At 50.0% G+C, this 20,056-nt stretch overlaps 2 protein-coding genes across 4 annotated transcripts in view; one reads left to right on the forward strand and one right to left on the reverse strand.

The window, feature by feature from the left end:
* Positions 1 to 4,863, forward strand: part of HPCA (hippocalcin) — a 28,407-nt gene extending 23,544 nt beyond the window's left edge. Inside the window, exon 4 of the mRNA XM_014075852.2 lies at positions 3,570 to 4,863. Coding sequence (XP_013931327.1) covers positions 3,570 to 3,667 — 98 coding nt within the window. The 3' untranslated portion in view covers positions 3,668 to 4,863. The remainder of the gene's footprint in view (positions 1 to 3,569) is intronic.
* A 1,250-nt stretch (positions 4,864 to 6,113) lies between these two features.
* Positions 6,114 to 16,599, reverse strand: TMEM54 (transmembrane protein 54). 3 transcript variants are annotated; one of them, XM_014075855.2, is made up of 6 exons: positions 16,110 to 16,417; positions 11,613 to 11,806; positions 10,928 to 10,987; positions 8,737 to 8,925; positions 8,318 to 8,452; positions 6,114 to 7,009 (listed from the first exon to the last, which is right to left on the reverse strand). In XM_014075855.2, exons 2-6 carry the CDS (start codon positions 11,802 to 11,804, stop codon positions 6,917 to 6,919), a joined length of 669 nt encoding a protein of 222 aa, XP_013931330.1. In that variant the 5' UTR covers positions 11,805 to 11,806; positions 16,110 to 16,417; the 3' UTR covers positions 6,114 to 6,916. The 3 variants fall into 3 exon arrangements, with proteins under 3 accessions (XP_013931330.1, XP_013931329.1, XP_087583311.1); XM_014075854.2 differs by lacking the exon at positions 16,110 to 16,417 and adding an exon at positions 16,004 to 16,100; XM_087727185.1 differs by lacking the exons at positions 8,318 to 8,452; positions 8,737 to 8,925 and having other exon boundaries at positions 16,110 to 16,599.
* Positions 16,600 to 20,056: the final 3,457 nt, after the last annotated feature.

A 20,056-nucleotide genomic window follows, 5' to 3' on the forward strand; every position in this document is an offset into this window, starting at 1 on the left:
GTCACATGATCACAATTTGGGTGCCTGGCAACCGCATGTGTTCATTGCTGTTGCAGCATCCTGGGCTTGCGTGGTTGCCATTTGCAAGCTTCCAACAGACAAAGTCGATGAGAAAGCTACCCAGAAGGTTGCAAGTGGCATTCAGGCAATGCCTCGCTTAAAAACCTCCCCCCAAAAGTTCACAAAATAAGGTGCAATTGAGCGATGCCTTGCTTAACAACTGCACCTCTTAATGATTAATTTTATGGCCTTTTTTATGGTTGTAAGTCAAGGGTACCTGCATAAGAGTTCAGTTTGCCACATTCTCTCATTGTGTGTAGAGATCAAGAGGCAGTCATGGGCCCAAAAAGATGTGCCTGCTTAAAAGCAGCAGTGGCATTCCAGCATTAGGAGCTCACTCCCCAGTGCAGTGAGGGGTCTTCTCCATCTGAGGAGTCCTTTGTGCCTCCCTGGGAGCCGTGGGCTGAAGCGGCAAAAAATTGGCTGGGCTGAAATGTTTTTCTGTCAGATTTCCCAATTTTGGAAGAGGCCAAGGATTGTAGTTGGGATCTTAAGGTTGCACTCATTTTGCCTGGGAGGCAGGAAATCTGCAGGCAGGCAGCCACAAGAGTCAGGATGGTGGCCCAAACCATCAGGGCTGTGACCAACTACTGGGCCACGACCTATTTGAAACTGAGCTGCAGGAGAGATGGGCAAGTGTGTGTGATGCTGTACTTGTGCGAGCATCAGGCATTTGCATGAGCAGAGGGCACTAGCCCTTGCGTGTGCTTCATTTGCACAAATGGAGGGCACACGCACCTGCCACTCACACAAATGTATGGATGCCTGCCACTCACACGCCTCCCCCCCCCTCCCAGTGCTGGGCCGGGCTGCCAAGCCGGAAAGGTTGGGGGCCGCTGCTTTAAAGGTAAAGTAAAGGTTCCACGCACATATGTGCTAGTTGTTCCCAATTCTAGGGGGCGATGCTCATCTCTGTTTGAAAGCCGAAGAGCCAGCACTGTCTGAAGACGTCTCCGGGGTCATGTGACTAGCATGAATCAAAGGCGCAGGGAACACTGTTACCTTCCCACCAAAGGTGGGTCCTATTTTTCTACTTGCATTTTTACATGCTTTCAAACTGCTAGGTTGGCAGAACCTGGGACAAGTTACAGGAGCTCACGCCATTTACACAGTGCTAGGGATTCAAACTGCCAAACTGCCGACCTTTCTTAGCCACTGAGCCACCATTGCTTTAGGCCAGTGTAAATCTGGCCCATCCCTCTTGATCAAAAAGCTTGAGTTACTACTACCGGGGGGGGGGGGGGGCTACAATTGTTACCTATCTTGATTTTTTTACATGTCCCCCTCCCCCGTGGTGGGCAGTCTTCCGTGGCTAAGCCCAGCCAGCCACCCCCTCTGCCTCTGCAGCTGCTCAAGAGAAATGGATGGATGTTTCAGCCGACTGAATCTTTAATGTGGGGAGATGACTCTGCTCCCCACCCCATTAAAGAGAGACCTAAATGATGGGTGTGAGGTACACCGGAAGCATCTCGCCCCTTCTGCAGGTCAAGAGAAGGGCCTCTAACCAGAAACAGGCCTAAAATAACTAATGGGTAAAAGAAGGCATTTGATACTCTGGGTATTCCTCACCTTACAACCATTCTTTTAGCAGCCATTCAAGGTTACGGCGGCACTAAAAAAAAGTGACTTACAACTGGTCCTCGCCCTTATGACTGTCTCAGTCTCCCCATGGTCATATGATTGAAACGGACACATGGCAATGGGCATGTGCTTACACGGCTGCAGGGTCCTGCAATTGCCAGGCGCCACCTTCTCTGCCCACTTCCGACAAGCAAAGCAACCACATGATGTGCTTAACACTGGTAGTGTTTCGTTTAACAACCATACCAAGAAAGTCTGTAGAACCAGGCACAATGCACTTAGTGACGGCCTTGCTTAGCAGTGGAAAATCTGGTCCCAAATAGGATTATACGGCAAGGACTACCGGGACTATTTCTCAATCTTGGCAGCTTGAAGGCGACTGTTAACTATGTTGGAGCAGCCGTCTCCGGCCTTTCCAGCTTGGTGGCCCAGTCCAGGGCAGGGGCTTATGAGTGGCAGGTGCATGCGTACACATACAGCTCCATTTGTGTGAGTGGCAGGCACACATGCCCTCCACTTGTGCAAATAGAGCTTTGTGCACAAGTGGAGGCCAATTATGTTCACACGCGAAGCTCTACTCTGCAGGGACTTGCACTCATGTGCAAAGCTCTACTGGTGCAAACATCGTATGCCCTTGAGGGGAGAGTGCTTGTGTTCATATGCAAAGCTCCACATGAGGAAAACTTGGACATTTGCATGAGTGGAGCTTCGTGTCTGAGCACGTGGAGCTTCACATGTGTGCATGCTTTCCCATCCCTCCTGCAGCCCGGTTTCAAACGGGCCAGGGCTTGGTAGTGGGCTGCAGCCCAGGGGTTGAACTCATTCCCACCAAATATCCCATTGGTTGAAATCAAGGGGCAGCTTTTCTGCGGTGCAGATCTGCTCCACTCTTTGCCACCAAAGGTTGTGCAACTGAATCAGCACTTTTCACCTTTTGGGTATTTATTGAAAGCATTGATCCTCCTTCAGAGGGACGGAGCTCCACTTCTGGCCTTGGCTGGTAGCAGGTTTCATCCAGAGCAGCTCTTTCCTTCTCACCAAGAGGTCATCCGGAGGAAATGTTGACAGCTTCCAAATGCCTGGCCAGCTGCTCCCTGCCCAGGATGCCCACCCACCCTTGGCCCCCTCCCTTCAGAAAACCGTGCCGTGAGGGGCCACCAGGAGAGCAAAGGAGTCTGAGTGGTGGAACTACATCATGAGCAAAGTCGCTCGTGTTCAAGTGACCACGGTTGAGAAACACTGGTACAGCAGGTGGTCCTTGACTAATGACCGGTTGCTTAGCATCCCTTCAAAGTTGCAACAGACACCCCACTCCCCAAGGGTATTTATGACCTGGTTCCAAAGTTCTGACAGCCAGGCTTCCTCCCGTGGTCATGTGACCACCTGCCAGGTGCTCAGCCATTGGGTGGTACAGCTGCAGCACTACCTCAACTTCCCCTTGAACCCCCTTCTCTGCACCTGGAAGGCTCCCTAAGCGCCCACCTTCATCAGAGGCCGAGGATGGTTGCTCACGTGCCCAGAAGCTCTTCATTTGTGTCGGGAAGAGCCCAGGCCAGCCTGGAAGGATGAGATGGACAACGGAAAAACAAGACATCAATATAGGGAGTTTGACAGGAAAACCTCATTGACACATGAGAAGGAGGGGGGGATCCCATGCTAGCTCTGCTGAAGCTCTGCTAAAACCATGACACACCTTTGTAGGAATCCTTGATCAAAAGACAAGGTAGATGAGCTTGGCCCAAGGAGGCCTGGAGGGTCAGGTGAGGATGGAGGGCTCAGAGTGGTTAGGCAGTTGGGCAGTAGAAAACTCTCAGGGAAGAAGCAAGCAAGCAGGGCCTCTCAGGGGTCCCTTCTGGGAATTCTGCCCGTCTGGGGCTGGCAGCTCCCTTTCCTTTGCTGTGCCTGACAGCCCCCTTTCTCCTTTCCAGGAAAACTGTCCCTGGAGGAGTTCATCAAAGGTGCCAAGAGCGACCCGTCCATCGTGAGGCTGCTGCAGTGCGATCCCAGCAGTGCCTCCCAGTTCTGAGCACCTCCCCACTGCCCAGGAGGCTCTGGGTGTGCCCACCTCCCCAAACAGCACCCACCTTCACCGGGCGTCTCCGAGGAAGTCACCAGCCTCCTCCCGTTCCTGCTTGGACATCGAAGCGAGGAGCACCTGCCAGTCGACTGAATTTTCTTCTGACTCACAGATCTTTCCTTTCTCCCCTCCCTCAACACTGTAGCTTGATGTGAATGTGACACGATGTGGGGTGCACTTGAGGGGGGCGGGCAAAGCCGGAGTCTGACCAGCCAGTCTTCTGTCACCCACCCACCCCGGTTGGGGTCAGCCGAAAGGGGCCGCTCGCCTGCTGCTGGCTCATGGCCCACTCATATTCCCACTGCAGGGCTCCGAGTGTGAGCGCAGCTTTTGCTGGTGAAAGTGAGGTCTGTAGCCTGAGGCTCCGGTTGCAAATGCCAACGAAGCCGAAAGGCCACTGAGAGGGACCCCAGCATATGCCTGGACAACTCCTGGTCGGGCAGCGTATAAATTTAACAGATTAGCATAATAAATTATTAAAATGCCACTAAGCCAGATCAGTTATGTATACGAAGTACATGTCTCTGCTTTGCATTGTTTAGGAGGCCCTCAGTGGAGCAGCTCTGGCATTTCCAAGCAGAGTCTGTAATGCTGAGGATCATTTGGATAAGCACCCTTAGGGCTGGGCAGCTGTCAAAAGCGCTTTCAGGGTTTTTTTTTGTTGCTTCTGCTCCTTCCTTCCTTCCTTCCTTCCCAGGAGCAGAGAAGCACCAGAGGTCCAAAACATTTTGTTCCTGCCCAGCTTTGATCTACATTCAGTACCATTTAATGCAAATGACCTTAGCTCATTTTCCACAGCCCACAGCAGACCCCTCCAGAGTCACAGCCACACACACACACACCTTCTGCCCCAGCCGCATCAGACCCCCCCCCTTGCCAGCCCATTTGATTCTGGTTTGCAGCAGAGGGGGAGGAGGGGTCGTATCTCACCCAGGGTGCATTCAATAGCCCAGCTCCCTCTCCAAGGAACAGAGCACCCCCAAAGCTTTGGGAGCAGCAGAGGGGCTGAGCCCAGAGGGGGGAAGGGACCAGCATGCAGAAGCTGCCAACCAGAGCTTGGTGTGAAAAATGTATGTGTAGAATTATTTGTTGATTGTCTTACCTGCTTTTCATTATAAAATGATCCCAACGCAGCCGCGAAAGAATCACAGCTTGCAGATTTCTTTTGTGCTTGGATGTCCACTCAGAGTTCATTTCCTCCCAAATTACAGAGCCAAATTCTCTGATTTATTGCCACTTGCTTTGGGAGGGACCAAAGAAGCCAGGATGTTGCTGGGTGGTAACTTGTGCCCCCCACCCCATGATGGTTAAATGGTTTTGCCCGCCTCTCCCTGCTTCTTAGGGAAGGTGGCTGGGGGTGCAAGTGTGAGCTTCCTGGGGTGGATGTAGACGTTCGTGCAGGGTTTTAGCCTAGCCAGAGCTCTCCAGCTGCATCGTATCCTGGCTGCAACCTCCCTGCAAGGTGGGCCAAGGCTGAGGGTAACACTTCCCAGAGGAACATCCAGAACGGAGACTGGGGGAGCCATGGGCCCCCATTCAGACTCTAGCCTTCCTGCAGAGGCTGTCCATCAGGTAGGGAGGTCAGAAACCCAGATGGCCACAGCCATCCAGTCAAAGCCTGGCCCCACCCAGGCTCAGGTACCCGTGATGGCTGCCCAGGAAATCCTGCTCCTGGTGAGGAAAGGCCCCACTCCTCTCACAGCACTTGCCAGTCACAAGAAGCCCAAATGCAAGGTGGAATTTTCTGGCTTCAGGTGGGGGATGGACCAGGGGGAGGGGAAATTTAGGAACGGTGCAGAAAGCCAGTGGCCCTGCCCAGTTTCCCACCAGCAGCCAAGGCCCCCTGCCCTCCCTCCCCTTTCAGCCACTGAGTTCCTCCCCATTTCCTGAAGCCAAGGGGGGCAGGCAGGGCACCAAAGCCCGGGCCTCCCATCTGGCAGAAGTGGGGGAAGGCCCTGCTCTCTGAGTGCTGGCCAGCTCTCTTACTCACAAGGGCCCCCCCAGCCATGCATTACCCACCCACCCTGTTTTTTGGACTACTAGCGTCACGCTATGGCCGAGAGGACAGGATCTGTAATAGGGAGGACCACAGTTTGGAGAGAAACATCACAGCAATTTATGAAGCCATCTAGAAATGATGCCCCTCTGGGTCAAACGGGAGCCCTTGATGAGAGAAGCTTTTCCAGGATGCTGGAATTCTAGGCGCTGCAATCCAAGAGGCAGCTCTGCATTTGGGCTCCTGGCTCTTCAAGCAGCAGCGTACATGGACAGCCTTGTTCTCTGTGAATGAACCCCCAGAAGCTCAAATGAGGGAACGGCCTGCAAGCTACAGAAAGTGGGAAGCTGAGAAGGAACTCACAAGCCAGCAGGAAAGGAAGGGCCGGGTCTCTGCCAGTTCTTTCAATTAATTGGTTAGATCTTTATTCCATCTTTGGTCCAGGAGTTTAAGGCAGAAAACAATACTCCATCCTCCTGGCATTCCCCACAACAACCCTGTGAGGTAGGTTGGCTGAGAGTATATTGCTGGACCAACATTCCCCCCTCCCCCCAGGGAGCCTCTGGGGCTGAAACTGGCCTGGCATCTCCATTCCTCAGGACGCCAGCTGAGACCCCCCCAATCAGCCTCCTTTGCAGCTGGTTGATCCATTGCCCCTCCCTCCAATCCATTATTTCAGTAGATTTGCATATTTACAGATATAAGCAAAGTGAGGGAGGATTTGCAGTTTTGTCAACAAACCAATAATCTAAAGGCCATTTTCCATGATTTTCAATGGAAACAACTACATGTTTTAAGCTGTGATAACAAAATACAAACTTGGTGAAAGCAACATGTCAGAGAAGTCCGTCCTCTCCCCTGAGTGGCCCAGCTGGAGTCTCTTCTCTGGCCATCAGGCTCCCATCACTAGGAGAGTCGCACATGAGGGTAGGCATATGGGTGCATCAGAATAAAAGAGGAAGAAGTCAGAGCTAGAAACCTCACCCAGAGGACGAGCTGGAGAAATGCACAAACACAAGATGGTCCATTGCTTGGTAGAAACCGCGGCAGCAGACCTCAGCCATTTCTCCCGGCAGGCTCCAGCCCTCCCAGCGATCAGGGAAGTCAGATGGTGACACTGACCAGGGACGGTCGGAAAGGTGCCACAGAAGAGTCCGTGAAGGTTTCGCCTGCCAGGCTCCTCTGAGCAACACGCTTGGCCTCTACAGCTGCACAACGCCCAAGCGCTCCATCCTCAGCAGATCCCGTCCCTCGCGGGAGTCTCTGCTCTGGGCGGTGACGAACGCCAGCGAGATCTTTAAAGCAAAGCAGCGCCATCAGTCAAAAAGGAGGCCAACCCCCTACCTTCCACCCCATTGCAGGACACAAGCATCTAGGGTGGGCTCTGGGGATTGGCTCCGGCCAATGTACTAGGTAGGACTTGGAGATGACCCGCAGCTGTGCCTCTCCTACCCATTAACGACTCCCGCAGGGCACATGAACGGCATCCAGAATCAAAGTCTGCAAGACGCAGCCACAGTGCTGCAACTGACACCCTGCATTGCACTGAAATGACAAGAGGGTCCAGGCCCCCCCTCTTGTAAATGTTGACACAGAAGCACTCCCCAATTTACAATCATTCACTTAGCGACTGAAGTTACAACACCACCACCGAGAAAAGTGACTTACAACCAGCTCTTGCAACTCAACAACTATTGCAGCACCCATACAGCCTTGAGGTCAGAATTCGGCTATTTGGCAACCAGCCTGCATTTCCAATGGCGGAAGCTTCCCAGGGTCATGTGATCCCCATTTGCGGCCTTCCCGATCGGCTTCTCACAAGCAAAGCCAATGGGGAGGATGCGCCCACTTAAAGACAATGCGATTCGCTTAACAACTGTAGCAGAAAGATTGTACAATCCAGCCTGACCCACCTAACATCCACCTTGCTTAGCCACAGAAACTCTGGTGCCAATTGTGGTTGTGAGTCAAGGACTACCTGCACCCCTCCCCCCATTGGTGTCAAGCCAGCCTCTCCTCATTCATGTCTTGGTGTTTCAGCTGATGCGTATTTTAGAAGCCTTTGCTTTCCCTCCTAACCATGAAGGACCACAAGGCTGAGCCCGGTCCCTGTCCTTCCTCTGCTGACCTGTCTGGCTGAGTCAAGTCAGCAGCAGTGGAGTTGCTGGCTTGTTTTCAACAGGTATTTTTGGTAAGGCCAGATTTAATGAGATGCAAACTGATGAGTAGGTTGCAAACAACCAATTATTTAAATCTGGCCTGATTACTAAGCCATGATTCAAAAGCCTCAAAGGCTCAAATCTAAACCAGAATGCCCGATAAATGCATAATCAGATCCTGCAGAAGCCCAGCATTAGGCCTTCTGGGGAACTACTCTGGGTCTCAACATGAGGAAGCCCCCACCCAGTCTTTGACCATAAACAGAATGTGGCAATTTGGCTGTGTATTACGAAGGGGAAGAAGGGAATGGAAGCTTATAATAGACCTTTCTCCAAAGCACAGAGGAGGACCTGGGCTAGATCCGGTAGGTCCTAGGAAGCCCTCTCTTCTTTTTCCCCAACTGTCCTCCTCCAACTTTCCGGTGGGCAGGGGGGAAGATTTACCTTCTTCTTGCGCTTCCCCCTGCAACAAAGCTTCAAGTTCAGGATCGTAAGAGTGATAAGAAAGCAGCGGATGCTGAAGATGATCTCCACAGAGTCCAAGAGAAAGGAGATTCCCCAGAGGACCAGGGCAGAACTCTGAGGAGAGGGAAGGGAAGGTCAGAAATACGTCCATCCACTTTCAGAGGTAGAAACCACGGCTCAACTGATGGAGCCACCCACCCAGGCCAACTTCCAGCCACCAAGGATAAGCCATCCTCCCCAGGGTGCTGAGCAACCCAATTGCAGTGCAAAAATGACACCCCCAAAGTATTGCTGAGCCTTTTCCCCTGGGAGCCACTTCAGGGAGACGAAGCCCCCAGTTCTAGAGAAACCCCTTCCCCACCACAGCAGGAGCTCCGGGTCCCTTTTGGCAGACTTACATAGATCCGTGTGGGGTCGAAGGGACACTCGTGGGTGATCTGAATGACCTCCATGTCAGCAAAGGTGCAGAGGGACAAAAGGGCGTGGCCCTTGTTGGCAAAGGTCAGGCCAATGGCCACCGCCAGCCCCACCAGGCAGAAAAGCGAGAGGAGGCTGCTGCTGATGCTGAGGGAGAAAACAGCCCATGCCTGCAGAGAGAGAACTCGGGAGCTCTGGTGCAAATCCTCATTTGGCTAGCAAGACCACACACTAACCGTTACATTTATTTATTTTATTCTTACATTGGTTTTATAAGTTCTCCCATCTCCCAGATGTAATTCTGGGAAGTCATCAGGAAACAACAGGAAAAATATATCAACAGAATAACCAACGGTTGCTGAGGACAAACACATAAAACTTCACAATAACAATCTCACAGGGCATCTAATCTCCCAACCTTCCAGAGGGCAGGGGTTGCCACAAAAGATATAGGGAGCAGGAGGGTTCAGAAAAGATGATAAGCCACAGGCCAGAGCTTACAAAACACAATGGATGGGTTCACTCATTACACAAAACCTTAATCCTTTCTGCTTCAGTGTTAAAACAATTAGCTTAGCAACGTCACAAAATTAATGCAACTTTCCAAATTCATACAATACACAACATACTATGTTACAGTGGTGGGTTCCTACCGGTTCGGACTGGTTTGGCCAAACTATTAGTGCTGACTGCAAGCCGAGAGCGAACCAGTTCTCTGTTTCCATAAAAGTGGGCCCGCCCACCCACCTGCCCCTGGGTTAAACTGAAGTCCAGCTGATCAGTGGTGGCAGATTGAATTGCTGCCCCTCAGCTGTTTCCCTTGCTCTTTTCTTTGTTTGCAATGCGGAAGTTCCCTTTTGCCTAAACTGCGCACGCACCTGAGTTAAAATATGGCTTCTTTATTTCGGGTTGAGTTTGTGAAGGGAACATAGAGTGATAGATACCTAGGTGAAACTGGCAAAATGGCTTTCTATAGACAGAGGTCAAACTCAGAATAATTCAGAAGTCACTTGAACTTTGGGGAAGAGAAGTCAATTCCACCTCATGTGTGAACTAGAAGCAAGCAATATTATGAATGCCATTTGAGAATTTCAAAGGGTGTTACATGTGATACCACCCAAATGTGTTGGGTTTCGATTCCAACAGTCCTTGGACTGTAAATTCTAGGAAATGGAGTCCAACACAAATGGAAGGAAGGAGACCTGGGAACTGGTGTCCAAACCATTTAAAGCAAGTTTTTCCCCCCAATCTTACCAATTTTGAGCTGTCCCCCATGTTGGCTAAGAAACCTTGATCTAAAGGGCTTCATGTTCACAGAATGAAGAAATTGTTCCCCAGCAAACTAAAGTTTTGGAGCAGGCAGCTATAATACATGTAATCAATCAATCAATCAATCATCCTGCCAGAAATGGCACTTAAGTTCTTCCAGCATGGATAATGGCAAACTGAATGTTTCTTAAGGAAACTATTGCAGAATGGAAGGAAGCCTTTCAGGATGATTTTTATGCTTCCTGGATATTGATCTGCATTTTGGATAGTCTAATTAGTGCATTTTTATATAAGTGACACAATTCTGTGCAATTTTTTCCACTACAGCAGCATTTAGAATTTTCATGTTAGGGAAATAATTTGCATAGATAGATGTTAGATAATTGCACATCTTCCATATGACTTCCCTATATTTTAGTTCATTGTTTTTCTTATTCTATTTGTAGAGGCATTTATATTAAACAGTTCTGTAGTCTGCCTAAAACTCTCCTTACTGGGCATTTCAAAATATAGTAAATAAACCAAGCAGAGCTACATGCAAAGACCCACTTATGGTTCCTTCCCAATAAAAATTTATAAGGGAACTACACAAATGCCCTCCATAGTTGGGAAAGCTGTTTACTTAAAGCATCATTTTATGGAGTTATTGCATGCTCTTGGGTGGGACAGGGAGTGAAGAGCCTGATGACCCTGAAGATAAGCAGGTTATGGGTGTAGTGAAGGTGTGGTAAGGAGAAAAAAATGAGGCTCAAGGTTAATCCATTCTTTCCTAGCAGAATTAGTAAGAGAATCTTCAAACAGTTGGGGGTCTAGCCTATTATGGAATTCTTATCCAGGAACCTAGCTCATTTTCTGACTGCAGGGATTTCTGCTCTAAATTGCCACAGGGACAAGATTGCTTACCAGTGGTTTTTGGGACAGGTATCTGGAAAGCACAATAGCTGCTATTCCACAGGTTATTGTCTGTAAAGGGAAAACCAGGAAATTACCCCATGCAAAGACCAGCAGCAACAGCAGATCACAGTACAGCAATGCAATTCCCCCCTCCAGATGTTGTCTTCAAGATAGAATTCTAGCAAATTGAGAACAGCTGATGGCTTTGCAGGAATTAGTTTTGATGATTTCAAGATCTAAAGTGATAGTTCTATTATTCGAAGGAATTTGAAATCTCTGGCAAGGTAATAGCTTTAGAATTATGCTTGCCTTTTGCTACTGCAGAATCATTCCAACTTCAGTCACAACGCATTAATACCACATTTGGCACAATTCCCAACTTTATCATTAAGAGAGAAAGAAGATCAGACGGCACTTATTTTGTGGGTGCCCATCAGAACCAGTAACTGATTTTTGCTCTGTTTCTGACTTTAAAGTAGCAAAGTATGGCAGTTAAAGTGATAATTATTTACATCTTACATTTTTGATTGGAGGCTAACTTATCCAGGGACCCTGCATCATCTGGGGGGAAGAATGAGCTTGCCTCTGGTACACCCTGTGGGCCAAGCCTGCTTCTGCAAGGCAGCAGAACAGGGAGATGGACCGGTTGTTCCTTCCACCAATCCCTCTGTATCATATAAACCAAGCTACCTACCAAGATGGCCGAGATGGCCAAAATGATGTTAGAAATGGCATACTGCAACGAAATGGTATCTTGAGGGTTGGCAATGTGGCGCAAGACCGTCCCATTGACCAGGGCTCCCGAAATGAAGTTCAGGTGACCAATGACAATCAGTATGAGTCCTGTTTTCATCAAGAGTTTCTGGGAGCTGCTGATGTCAATCATATCTGAGAAAGAAACATATTTGTTCCAGTACACAGTTTTGCATCACAAGAAAGGAGGAGAGAACTAGACAAACTGCACAATGTGAAGTTTTGGGTAGCAAGAGCAGGCCTGCTGAGTCAAATCCAAGAGGCATCTCTGATCCTAATGCAGGGGCCAACCTTATCCCTCTGGGAAGCATCTCCCCCTGGTGCTCCTCATCACACAACTCTCAAAGATTTGCTGACTCCTCCCTCCCTCCCTCCCTAACTCTTTTCTGAAGCAACCTCAGCTACAAGGAGGATTTCACTTTCAGATGATCATCCCAAGGGTTGGTGAAACATGGTGAAAATATTTTGGAGGAAAGTCACATCTCACAGATCTTGGAGAGCAAAGTGAAGGGGGACCTACCAACAGAGATCATCTGATGAACATAGTTTACTTGGACCTCGGGACTTACTTGTCAAAATCCCTCCCCAAAGGCTCCTCTATGGATTAAGGCAATCTGGGTTATGTGAGGGGGCTTCTGAGGGTCAATAAAGGTGCCGAAAACATTAAAAGCAGGGATGTTGTATAATGAAAGCTGTCCAGATGTTTCCCCCCTAACAATTTATACTAGGATTGCTCTTCTCAGCTTAGTTACAAATGATTTGGCCAAATTTCAGGGAACATCAAATATTTTAGACTGATTAAAGCAAAAAAAAAAAAAATTGTAAATGCAATTTAGGGTAAGCTTTAAAAAGCAAGCTATGGTAAATGCTCTGATGCTGCTAGATGTACAGAGAAAAGGAGTTGTTCCCTGAGAGAAATATGCAAGAAACATTGGTTTGGTTTGGTTTATTTGATTTATATGCCGCCCTTCTCCCAAGGACTCAGGGCGGTATACAACATTAAAAGAAACACATAATACAAAAGTAAAAAAAAATATTAAATAGAATATCCCAAACAAACTCAATTAGAATTGACAATAACATTTTTTTAAAAAATTGAATTAAAATTAACAATGATCAATAATTTATTTTGTTTTGTTTAGGCCAGGCTGGCTTGCTGGAAAAACCAACTTTTTAGGGTGCATCGGAATGACCGGAGGTCGGGGATTATATGAAGCTCTGGGGGCAGCTCATTCCAGAGGGAAGGCGCTCCCACAGAGAAGGCTCTCCCCCTGGGGGTCGCTAGCCGACACTGTCTGGCCGAAGGCACCCTGAGAAGGCCAACTCTGTGGGATTGCACTGGACGGTGGGAGGCTACCGGTAGCAGTAGGTGGTCTTGCAGGCATCCTGGGCCTAAGCCATGAAGTGCTTTAAAGGTCATAATTAGTACCTTAAATCGCACCCAGAAGATAACCGGCAACCAGTGCAAGCCGCCTAAAAGGGGTGTAACATGGGAGCACCTAGGTGCCCCCATGATAACCCATGCAGCTGCATTCTGGACCAGTTGAAGCTTCCGGGTGCTCTTCAAGGCAGCCCCATGTAGAGAGCATTACAGTAGTCCAGGCGAGAAAGGACGAGGGCATGAGTAACTGTGCACAGAGCATCCCGATGCAGGAAGGGGCGCAACTAACATATCAGGCGAACTTGGTAAAAGGCCCCCCTGGTCATGGCCATCAGGTGTTCTTCAAAATTAAGCTGCATATCCAGGAGGACGCCCAGATTGCGGGCCCTTTCTGAGGGGGCTAAAATTTCTCCCCCTATCATCAAAGATGGAACAAGATGCACAAATCGGGATGACGGAAACCACAGCCATTCCGTCTTGGAGGGACTGAGCTTGAGCCTGTTCCTCCCCATCCACATCCGCACAGACTCCAGGCATCAGGACATCATGTCGAGGGCATCGTTTGGGTGGCTTGGGGTAGAGATGAAAAGTTGGGTATCATCAGCATATTGATAATACCATACCCCAAAACCACAGATGATCTCACCCAGTGGTGTCATATATATGTTGAACAGGATGGGTGAGAGAACCGACCCCTGGGGCACACCACAAGTGACGCACCTCAGGGTCGATCCTGGCCCTCCAGCCAACACAAACTGCGACCGATCCGACAGGTAGGAGGAGAACCACCGTAAAACGGTGCTCCCCACTCCCAACCCCCCCCCGAGTCGTTGCAGTAGGATACCATGGTCGATGGTATCGAAAGCCGCTGAGAAGTCTAATAGGACCAGGACAGAGGAGCAGCCCCTGTCCCGCGCCCGCCAGAGATCATCGACCAACGCGACCAATGCTGTCTCCGTGCTGTACCCGGGCCTGAAACCCAACTGACACGGATCCAGGTAGACAGCTTCATCCAGGAACTGGGGAAGCTGACGTGCTATCGCACTCTCAACAACCTTTGCTACAAAGCGAAGGTTGGAGACCGGACGATAGTTGGCTAAAGAAGCTGGGTCCAGGGAAGGCTTCTTAAGGAGGGGCCTCACCACCGCCTCCTTCAAGGTGGTGGGAAAGAACCCCTCTCTCAACGAAGCGTTGGTAATCGCCTGGAGCCAGCCTCGTGTCACCTCCCGGGAAGCCGAGACTAACCAAGAGGGACACGGGTCCAGCACACAAGTGGCAGCACTGAGTCTCCCCATAATCCTGTCCATGCCCTCGGGGATCACAGGGTCAAACTCATCCCAGATGGTCTCCACAAGATTCATCCCCGTCGACTTGCCTGAATCTACCCAGTCAGAGTCCAAGCCTGTGCGGATCTGAGTGATTTTATCCTGCAGATACTGAACAAATTCTTCAGCCCTACCCTGCAAGGGGTCTTTCCCAGTTCCTTGGTTAAGTAAGAAGCGGGTCACCCTAAATAGGGCGGCTGAGCAGTTATCTGCGGACGCGATAAGAGCGGAAAAATGTTGCTGTTTTGCCGCTTTTATCGCCACTAAGTAGGATTTAATATGAATTCTTACTAGTGTTCGATGACATTCGGACCGGCTGGCCCTCCAACCACTCTCTAGGTGTCTTTTCCGGTGTTTCATCTCCCGGAGCTCCTCGGTAAACCTGGGAGCTACCCGGGATCAACACCGGGTCAGAGGCTGCAAAGGCACAACACGATCCAAAGCCCCAGTGGCCGCCCTATCCCAGGCTTCCACTAGAGCTTCGGTCGAGTTGTGAGCAAGGGATTCAGGAAAAGTCCCAAGCTCCATCAGGAACCTTTCAGGGTCCATCAGGCGCCTGGGGCGGAACCATCTAGTCGGTTCCGCCTCCCTGCGGTGAGAGGTAGCAGTAGGGAAGTCAAGCCTGATGAGGAAATGATCCGACCACGACAAGGGTTGGATAGAACTATCCCCTAAATCTAGATCATTCATCCCCTTGCCCAGAGACAAAAAGCAGGTCGAGCGTGTGTCCCCATTATGGATGGGGTCTTGAATTAACTGAGTTAGGTCCATAGCTGTCATGGAAGCCATGAACTCCCAAGCTGACTCGGATGTCTCGCCAATGGAAGGCAGATTGAAATCCCCCAGGATTGGGGGGATTATTGGATTGAAAAGAATTATACTAAATAAATCAAGCATAGACCTGTCTGCAAATTCCTTTAAGGGAGAGGTTGTTTGTAGCAGAATTGCTCCCAGTAAGTGTTAAAAAAGATAACTACAACAAAAATAACCATATTTGGAAAAGGCTGTTTGCAGTTTTTGGTGTTAACCAAAATAGTAAATAAAGATAATTTTGTTTTGAAAGAGCAAACATTTCCATTAACTAACCACTTTCTCCCAACACTCAACTGGGGTTTAACGCATAAGAACCTTTCATATTAATTGCAACGCTTACATTTGTCCCCCTGCTCTGCATGATCTCCCAATTACAAATTTAAGACCAGCTAAATGTATTTTGGAAATACTCATTCAAACTCCTCCTAATGTGCTAAAAGACAGAGACAGAGGGGTCTGCCCAATTTCCAGCCCCTTTCCTCCCCCGCCGGAATGCCAATCACGCCCAGCGCCCGTTTTTCCCGAAGAGCCCCGGGACCGGGCGGGCCCCGCGGAAAAGACCTCTGGAAGACCGATCCGCCCCCCACCCCCCAACGGCGGCGCGCATCTCCCGCCTCCCCTCGGCCGGAGGGAGCGGGCGCCGCGGGGCTCCCCTCACCCAGGAGACCCCTGGGTGCCGTGCGGAAGTCGGGCCACCCCCACTGGGACGGGCGCCGCTCAACCCCCGCCTGGCCGCGCCGTCGCCGTTGCAGGAGCCCCGAGAACGGCGCGCCTCTCCCGGCCACCTGTCCCGGCTCCGCGGCACTCGGATACCTGCTCCTCCCGCTCCGGCCCTTCGCCCCTTCCTGTTTGGCCGGCGGACCCCGAACAAAAGGCCCGGCTCCACCTTCGGCCTCCGAGAGCGGCAGACGTGACTCACCTGCCGGCCACACCCGGCCCAGCCGCTCCCTCCTGTCGCCGCCGCCGTGCTGGGCGCGCCCCGGGCCAGGCGAGCAGGCGACCGCGGGGAAGCAGAGGAGGCCGGGCCTGGCCGGGAGCGGATTTGGGGTCCAGGCAGGGGAAGCCGCAGCTTCGATGGACGTTTGCGCGAAGGCGCCCTGGCAGCGGCCCCTCAAATAGCCCCTTAGCCGCCGTTGCGGAGCCTCGGTTTGCCGAGTCAGCCCTCTGGCTGCTTTTGGCCAAGGGGGCCGTGGGAAGCCAGCCAGCCTCAGCCGGGGCAACTCTACACTAGGCAGATGCCAGCCTCGCTCTCTGGGGGATCCTGGGATTCGCATCAAAGTTGCCAGGCTGAGAAAGGCAGGAGGAGCAGCAGCAGCAGCCCCGGGGTTAGATAGGAGAGTTAGATAGGAGGCGTGAAAAAGTCCAGTTTCCTCTGCAGCTTTTGCGCCTGTGGTGCATCTTTCTGGAATCTGGCTCCTGGTCTTGGGCTGATCTGGTGGTCTCCCATCCAGATTCTTTCAAGGACTCCCCACCCACAGCTTTCAGAAGTTAGCCAAGCTTGGTTGGTGCCATTTCGTCTAAGAGAAGGAGCCAAAGGCTGGGGAAATCCAGACAGATGTTGAAATCAGTCTTTTGTCCCAAAGGCCCCAGCTGTTTGCCAGAGTCCTTTTCCAGATGCCCCGGCAGCAATAGTGGCATCCGGTCTGTGGAGGGACGGGATGCAAACAGCCCATTGAGATTATTTTCAGAACATCTATTGGTATTTTATACTGTAGTTACTTCTACTTTATTGCTGTTCCTGATGGTTTGGTATGCCATTGTTTAGGTCAGGGGTCACCAACCTTTCGGACCTAAGGGACCACTAAATTCATAATTTTAAATCCCACAGACCACTAATATGAAAAATATAAAAATATAAATAGTATTTAGTGCAATATAAAAATGCAAATAATTTTTCTGCGGACCACCAAAATTTTCTCACAGACCAACAGCTGGTGACTGCTGGTTTAGGCTTTTTTTTACAGTGCTGTATATACTTTTTAATAGATTTTATCTGCTTGATCTATAAAACATATTTTATAATATAAAAGAACAACTTCCTGGGTACTTTTAAAAGTAAAATCTCTCTTGAGCTTCAGGGTGATCCCCATGTAATTTTTTATGTCAACAGCATGCAAGAGGTTTGTTCTCTTCCTCCAATTTTATTTTAAAAAATTCCTAGCCTATTTTACAGTGCTGGGATTTCCCAGTAGTGTCCAGAATTGACAACTGATTTATTTTTGAGCCAAAAGCCATGGGCAGATCTTTCCCCTGAAAGGGAGATGGGAGAAGAAATTTAATTATCCCAGCATCTCTTGGGAGACAAACCTTTTCCAGTTCCTTCCGGGAAATCCATAGCTCCTCTCCCTTAACACTTTCTTCTTCAGAGCCAGGAGGAAGGCACAGGATATTAAGCAATGGGATGACATTGGAGGGCTCCATTTGAAGGGACTGAAAAGCCGAGGACAATCGAACATTCCCCGTGGGGTTCAAGAACATGGAGCAATGATGGTTTGGTGGCAGGAGAAGCTAGCGAAGGAGGGCCTCAAAAGGGATCTGGTCATTGCAGAATAGAACCACGGAGTAATGAATTGAATTAGAAAAAAGAGATTCTGAAGGAAAAGTTCCCTAGCAGGAAGAGCAGCCTGGCAGGGAGAATGACTCCTTCTCCGGAGTCCAGATATTGGATTCCTGTTCTGAGCAGGGGGTCCACAGCCTTGGGGCCTTCGGGCTCAGAGCCAATGGCTTGGTACCACTTGGGATGTGATGGTAGTGAGGGGTCCTTGGTGCTCTCTAAGCTTCATTAGCATGGTCACTTAATTTGGGAAATAAAACATCTGCAAGAAAACCACCAAGCTCAGAGAGTATAAAGGACCTCCCAGTTCAAACCAAAGCTACTACCGTGTTTCCCCGAAAATACGACCTGCCCTGAAACTAAAGGCTTTCGGGTCGGCAAAAATATTAGCAACCCCCCTGAAAATAAGCCCCCTGGACAATCCCCCCCCTCCGGGCAGGCAGAGTACCCATTCGCTGACCTAGCGGTATCCTGAAAGTGCCAAACCGCAGGAACGAGGTGGGGGCAAAGGTGCCCGCGTTGCTTGGTGCCTTCCAGGTACCGCTAGGTCGGTCAGTGGCCCTGTGCCCAGCTGGAATGGGAGGTTGCCAGGCAGCTGCTCGCAAGCGTGGTCACTTCATGGCTGCTGTGTTTCTACTGCGGCAGCGCAACACAGCCATTCGACCCTGAGGCTGTGCCCAGCTCTTCGGGAGCCCGGTTGCAAGGGAGCAGCCGCCCGCAACCCAAAAACAATAAGCCCTCCCCTTTAATAAGCCCAAGGCCATATTTCGTGGGTGAAAAAAAAAAATAAGACTCTGTCGTATTTTTGGGGAAACATGATAATATTCTGCTGTATTGAGATGGAAATATTAAGTTTTGAAATACCCACCACAAACTCCCTGCAGGCAGATGGTAGCATACAATTCTTCTTTATATACAAGATATTTTCAACATTCAAACTTTGTAATATGTGCATCCTTCTGAAAGAATGAACTGCACCTCTTGGTTCCCTTCAATATCTTTGCTTGTCCTCCTCGTAATGACAGGTTTAACTGAAGAAGTGGACGAGCAACAATGCCCTCTTATTCCAGGACAAAGAAAAGGGGGAAGAAAATGGGAACTCAGAGCTTGCTAAAGTGCTGCACCATCTCTTTACTCTTTGCTCTTTCTAACAAACATTTATTTTATGCTATTTAGCAGTACCTGGGAGTTAAAAAGCAAAGGGCCTATTCCTTGGCTCCATATTCCTACCCTTTTTGGAGGGAGCACAAAGTATTTAAAAAGAAGTGGAAACTCAACGCACGTACTCATTATATGATAGTTCCACAACATAAATCTTTTCCCTTCTTGCATTTCATGTAACCTTCTGAAATATTCCTCCTTTCTGCAGCTGAAAGTCAGGAGCTCATGTATTTTAAATATTTGTATTACTTATAGCTGAATTCATACAGCTTACTAGACTACGATGAAATGAGGTTAAAACACTTGCAGCTTACTGAAATCCAGTTTTTGTCTTAGAATGTTGTGTGCCTCCCTTTGTAGGCCTCTAAGGTGTTACTGGTTTGGGCAAATACATCAACAGTTTCAGGGTTAACCTGTTAGGCAATTCCAATCTCCAAATCTGAAAACAGGGAATCCCAGGCAAGAGGAATAGGCAATCTGTTGCCCTCTAATTCCTCCAAACCCTCTACAACAGGAGTGTCAAACTCAAGGCCCAGGGGCTGGATCCTGCCCACAGTTGCTTAGACCTGGCCCGCCTGGCCGCCCTGGAAATAGCAAAGGACAGCCCCGTGGTGCCTCTGCCAGGGAAAACAGAGCTCAGGGGGCTGTGGGTGGCCCTCTCAAGCTTCCATTTTTGCTGGCAGAGGGTTGCAGGAAGCCATCACAGCCGAAAATGGAGCTCGGGGGGCCTTTTGGCAGAGCGCTTTGGCCACCACAGGCACCCCCGACACGAGTGACATCGAGCTGACCATGCCCCCCCCCCCGAGATAAAAAACAACCCTGATGCAGCCCTCCATGAAATCGAGTTTGACACCCCTGCTCTAGAGGCCCCAGATCACCTAGCCCCAACCCAGCCCCAGGGTCCTGTTGGATCCCTGTCCAAAGAAGGCATCTGACCCCAAGGAGCAAAATCCTCTAGGGGGCAGCAAATGCACATGCTCTGACTCCAAGCCTTCCAGGAAGTCTGCCTGCCTGCTCAGGCTCCCAAGCAGCAGTGCTGGCCAGAGGGCAACCCGGCCTTGCAGGGGTGAGGGTGGGGGTTCAAGGAATGAGCTTCAGGAGGAGAGAAGGGCCTGTGGGAAAATCCAGACAGATTCACTGGGCAAACAGGA

Source organism: Thamnophis sirtalis, unplaced genomic scaffold, assembly GCF_051295495.1.
Source record: "Thamnophis sirtalis isolate CommonGarterSnake01/CBP01778 unplaced genomic scaffold, rThaSir2_p1.2 scaffold_13, whole genome shotgun sequence".
Lineage (NCBI taxonomy): Eukaryota > Metazoa > Chordata > Lepidosauria > Squamata > Natricidae > Thamnophis > Thamnophis sirtalis.

What these genes read in the sequence shown, in the direction of transcription:
- TMEM54 (XM_087727185.1), bottom strand. Translation starts at nt 16,464, where the DNA reads ATGCGAATCCCAGGATCCCCCAGAGAGCGAGGCTGGCATCTGCCTAGT. An exon ending in GGGCCGGGTGTGGCCGGCAG is followed by an intron (nt 11,807 to 16,109) that starts GTGAGTCACGTC and finishes TTTCTTTCTCAG; the next exon opens with ATATGATTGACATCAGCAGC. An exon ending in TGGCCATCTCGGCCATCTTG is followed by an intron (nt 10,988 to 11,612) that starts GTAGGTAGCTTG and finishes TTCCCTTTACAG; the next exon opens with ACAATAACCTGTGGAATAGC.